At 42.5% G+C, this 5,202-nt stretch overlaps 1 protein-coding gene across 1 annotated transcript in view; it reads right to left on the bottom strand.

Annotated features, from left to right (window-relative positions):
• Positions 1-226: 226 nt before the first annotated feature.
• MRPL48 (mitochondrial ribosomal protein L48) overlaps positions 227-5,202 on the bottom strand; it is a 54,800-nt gene continuing 49,824 nt past the window's right edge. The window contains exons 6-8 of the mRNA XM_010848843.1: positions 2,867-2,969; positions 1,230-1,319; positions 227-524 (exon numbers count right to left, since the gene is read on the bottom strand). Coding sequence (XP_010847145.1) covers positions 450-524; positions 1,230-1,319; positions 2,867-2,969 — 268 coding nt within the window. The 3' untranslated portion in view covers positions 227-449. The remainder of the gene's footprint in view (positions 525-1,229; positions 1,320-2,866; positions 2,970-5,202) is intronic.

Genomic DNA, 5,202 nt, shown 5'->3' with positions numbered 1-5,202 from the left:
CTCTGTGCGACCCCAGAGACGGCAGCCCAACAGGCTCCCCCATCCCTGGGATTCTCCAAGCAAGAACACTGGAGTGGGTTGCCATTTAAAGGATGAGTTCACTCTTAATTGGAGAAATTCTGAAGGGGAACACACTTGTGTGCTAAAGCACCAGGCAAAGAGAAATCCAATCCCTTAGTTAAAGATACTCCACAGGATGGAATGACTTCTCACATACATACACACATCCATCAGCAGCAGCTTTTTATTAGACGGAGGATACCCAGGGTTGGCTCAAAGAAAAGCGTTGACAATTGGTAAGCAAGGAGAGGAGATACTCCTTGCAGTGGAGATGAGTACTTATGATGTTGAGAGTCAGGGTCTCCTGCTCAACTCTGGCCACCCAGGAAGCTCTTCCCCTTGCCACTAACATCACCAGTGCTGAAAGGCATGAAAGGGTCTGCAACGAGCTAGTTCAACTTGGCTAACAGTTCTTCCAGTTCTGGCCGAGCTTTGAACCTTCCCTTGAAGTCTTCTTCAGTGTGCTGTGGAGAAGAAAAAGAAAATAAGAGGGAATTACTACAGAGTCATTCAGATATGCCCAGCGTCAGAGAAGGATACATCAGCCAGCTCTGTAGAAAATTATTTGGATTCAACTAACTTTTACTGAGTAGCTACTATGTACCAGGGTGCGATCCCTGGGTCGGGAAGATCCCCCGGAGGAGGGCACAGCAGTCCACTTCCAGTATTCTTGCCTGGAGAATCCACATGGACAGAGGAGCCTGGCAGGCAACAGTAACAGTGTTGCACAGAGTCTGACCTGACTGAAGCAACTTAGCATGCACACACATACTATGTACCAGACTTATATTAGGTATCAAGGACTCAAATTTGAATTGGACCTCCTCCATGCCTATTTGTGTTCTGATTACTTACACTGCATGTGACCTTAAATCATATTCTTTCTGCTATACAGCTGCCTCAAGGGAGGGAATTTGGGGGTATAATGGGCTACCCCTAACATCAGGATGCTCTGACAGAGTTCAGCTTTCATGGTCTATGAAGTATGATCCCTGATGCATTGGAATAGTCAGACTAATAATCACGGTAAAGCAGCCTGCACACCTTTCCTGATTATTATCTGGGTTAAGTTATCTACATGCCTTTTTTGTTTCTAAAGTCAGCCAGTCCAGATTTTCTTATCCATATTTTGAGCCCATCAGTGGGCCTCTTCTCAAATTAGCACCTACCTCCCTCACCGACAATTTGACTCCTTCAGGAAGATTGCTTTGGATTATTTCCAAGAAAATCTCTGCAAACGTAGCATTCAAACCGCTGATCTGCAAAAGAAAAGAAGATGCTTGAAGAGAGTCACTGAAAGTTAGGTGGTTGGGCAGAAAGGGCAAGGGCTCAAATGTCAGCTGCAGTAGAGCCTGAGGGCCTTTGGGTGAAGGATTAACACCCAGAGCTGATTTTGGAGCTCAGACTTCACAGGATTTCGATTTCTCTTGCTGATCTGCCAAGTTGTCTGATTACTGAGATGGTCATGGCCAGTATCTGCTCTTCCCCGCCCCCACCAATATCTGCTCTTGTAGGCAATGAATGTCATAACTGGATTAAGAGGTTAAGTCCAGGATGACTTTCTGAGTCAACTCAAGTTTACCCACATAGACCACCCACCACCTGATTGTCATCAGACCCTGTGCTGAGAATCCAAAGATAAATCAGATGTATTGGAAGAAAGGCATGTAGGGGGAAGGCAGAACCCAGAAGAGAAACGTCTACCTAACCCCATCAGGGAGGTTTAAAAAAAAGAGCTTCCAAAAAAGGTAACATCTGGCTGGAGTCTTGAAAAACAAGGGTAAATTGGGAGAATTCAACTGTAGTGTGGAGTTGGTTTTTTTTTTTAAGGCAGAGGAAATAATATTCAGTAAAATGTGAAGGAATAGCACAGTACTAAGGAAAAGCACAGTACTAGGGAATTAAAACTAGTTCCATGTGTGACTGGAACGAATGAAGGTGTGAAGAGGAAAAGCTGGAGAAGAATCATGAAGCTACTGAGGTGCTAATCAAAAGAGTTCAAACTTTATCCTATGGGCCTTGGTGGCAAGTTAGATCTGTCATAAAATGAAGCTCAAATAATTTATTCCTGATAACATTTAAAGAACCAAGATTGTGAGTACTTTAATCATTTAAAAATTTAACATAGATTTAGAGTGTTACTACCTTAACATCCTGCTGGTTATCTTCCTGATACATTTCTTGAGTGGATCAAAAAGGGTGAAGTCCATGTGTTGGAATATTACTTGGCAGAAAAAAGGAATGAAGTATTGATATGTGCTACTACTACAACATGGATGGACCTTGAAAACACTATGCTACATGAAAGAAGCTAGATATAAAAGGCCACATATTATATAATTTCATTTGAAGAAGTGTCTACAAGAGGTAAAACCACAGAAATGGAAAGTAGATTAGTGGTTGCCAGGAGCTAGGGGAATGGGGAAAAAGGAGTGACTGCTAATGGATACAGAGTTAAAGGGAAGCCACTGAGGGGGTCTATATGGGAAAATGACATGATCACATTGACATGAGTGTAAAGCAAAGTGGATGGATCTCAAAGGTTTTTAGGGGTAGAAACCATAGAATCTGGAGAATGAATGGATACCCAAGGACAAAGAAGGGTCAAGAATTAAGTTCAAAGGTGAGGAGGATTATAGGGAAAAAAACAGTCCTCCTACAATTAGTCTTGCATTCACGAGTGTAGGGCACCTGTTGAACATCCTGGTGGAGAAACCCAGTAGACAACTGGATATCAGGTTTGAAACTCAACCAAGAAAGAACCAGGAGAGGTAGAGACATTTCAAGTTTCTTCCAGAGTACCTACCTGAACTACTCGCTCATGGGTGGTAAGAACTGAGTCCAGTAACATTTTGTTGCCTTGGTCCTGAAGCTGCAACACCTCCATGGTTTTGGTGGGCATCGCATAACTGTGGGAAGGAAAAGTCAGCTATTGGGAGGGTTCCTTTAAACCAGCCACACCACTTCAGTCAGGGTAGTCCCTGAGTGCAGCCACCACTGCATGCAGTAGCTCCTGCAACCTTGGGCTGTCTATCTGCAGCCAGGGGCAAAGTAACCAGATCCTCTTACACCTTCTCCAGAAGTCTTTACACTCCGTGAAGGGATAGACCACGTCTAATACTTTTATGCATCCCTAGTCATGCTTAACATAACACTCTGAGTAAAGCCTGGTGATTAATAAGTATTTGCTGCTACTAAATAATAGCCAGTTCTAAAAGAATTAAGCTCACCACTAGGTATACTCTGGAGGCTAACCTTGGGTATTTCATCTCTTCTGAAGAAATGAGGCATGAAATCCAATCCTGCTCCAGTTGTATTTTTATTTTACTTATTTATTTATTTTTTTAAAATTTGGCCATGCTGTGAGGCACGTGAGATCTTAGTTCTCTGACCAGAGATGAAACCCATGTACCCTGCATTGGAAGCACAGAGTCTTAATCACTGGACCACCAAGGGAGTCCCCTGCTCCAGTTCTACAGCAGGATTTCTTAATGTCAGCACTATTGACCCTTTAGAACAGGTAATTCTTGTTGTGGAGGCTGGCCTATGCATCCCTAACCTCTATATCCAGCAAATGCTAGTAGTACCCCCAAAGTGATAACAATTAGAACTATCTCCAGACATTGTTAAATGTCTCCAGGTTGAGAAACATTGTTGTAATCTATGCTCACTATAATCAGCTTCAGTAGATCTATATACCACAATGAAAAGACTGCTGGACTTGGGGTCACGTCTTAGCCCTGCCACTTATTAGCAATATTTACTTAGGCAAGTCCCTTCCCCTTCTTGGACTCAGTTTCTTCATGTATAATGGGGACTACCATCCAGGTTTATATCAATAGACAATTATGAGAATCAGATAAGGTGATGAGATAGAACTGATGACTACACAGAAATATGATATTAGTATTGTGTTCATCTTATCAAAAAGTTCCTCAAACTGAATACTCAAATGGAATACTAATAACAACAGTAGGATTGCTGAAATTTCATGCTACACAAACTTCATGAATTAAGAGAAAGAAGCATGACCCTCTACAGATGGACTGCTACAAAAAGAAGTCTGGTGTAATAGAAAGTGTTTTGGAAACATGAGAGTCAGTACTGGATTTAAATGTTGGCTCTGCCACTTATTACCTATTTGACCTTGGACAAATTAATTCAGCTCTCTGGGTCTTTGTTTCTTCAGCTATTAAATGAAGATAATAATACCTAGTTCATAGGGTTTTCAGTTCAGTTCAGTTCAGTCACTCAGTCGTGTCCAACTCTTTGCGACCCCATGAACGGCAGCACGCCAGGCCTCCCTGTCCATCACCAACTCCCGGAGTTCACTCAAACTCATGACCATTGAGTCGGTGATGCCATCCAGCCATCTCATCCTCTGTCGTCCCCTTCTCCTCCTGCCCCCAATCCCTCCCAGCATCACAGTCTTTTCCAATGAGTCAATTCTTCGCAAGAGATGGCAAAAGTATTGGAGTTTCAGCTTTAGCATCAGTCCTTCCAATGAACACCAGGACTGATCTCCTTTAGGATGGACTGGTTGAATCTCCTTGCAGTCCAAGGGACTTTCAAGAGTCTTCTCCAACAACACAGTTCAAAAGCATCAATTCTTCGGCACTCAGCTTTCTTCACAGTCCAACTCTCACATCCATACATGACCACTGGAAAAACCATAGCCTTGACTAAATGGACCTTTGTTGACAAAGTAATGTCTCTGCTTTTGAATATGCTATCTAGGTTGGTCATAACTTTCCTTCCAAGGAGTAAGTGTCTTTTAATTTCATGGCTGCAATCACCATCTGCAGTGATTTTGGAGCCCCAAAAAATAAAGTCTGACACTGTTTCCCATCTATTTCCTATGAAGTGATGGGACCAGATGCCATGATCTTAAGTTTTCTGAATGTTGAGCTTTAAGCCAAATTTTTCAATCTCCTCTTTCACTTTCATCAAGACGCTTTTTAATTCCTCTTCACTTTCTGCCATAAGGGTGGTGTCATCTGCATATCTGAGGTTATTGATATTTCTCCCAGCAATCTTGATTACAGCTTGCGCTTCTTCCAGCCCAGCATTTCTCATGATGTACTCTGCATATAAGTTAAATAAGCAGGGTGACAATATACAGCCTTGACGTACTCCTTTTCC

Source organism: Bison bison, unplaced genomic scaffold, assembly GCF_000754665.1.
Source record: "Bison bison bison isolate TAMUID 2011002044 unplaced genomic scaffold, Bison_UMD1.0 scf7180017864276, whole genome shotgun sequence".
Classification (NCBI taxonomy): Eukaryota; Metazoa; Chordata; class Mammalia; order Artiodactyla; family Bovidae; genus Bison; species Bison bison.
Note: the sequence above shows the minus strand (reverse complement) of the source record. Positions and strands in the feature narration are given on the sequence as shown.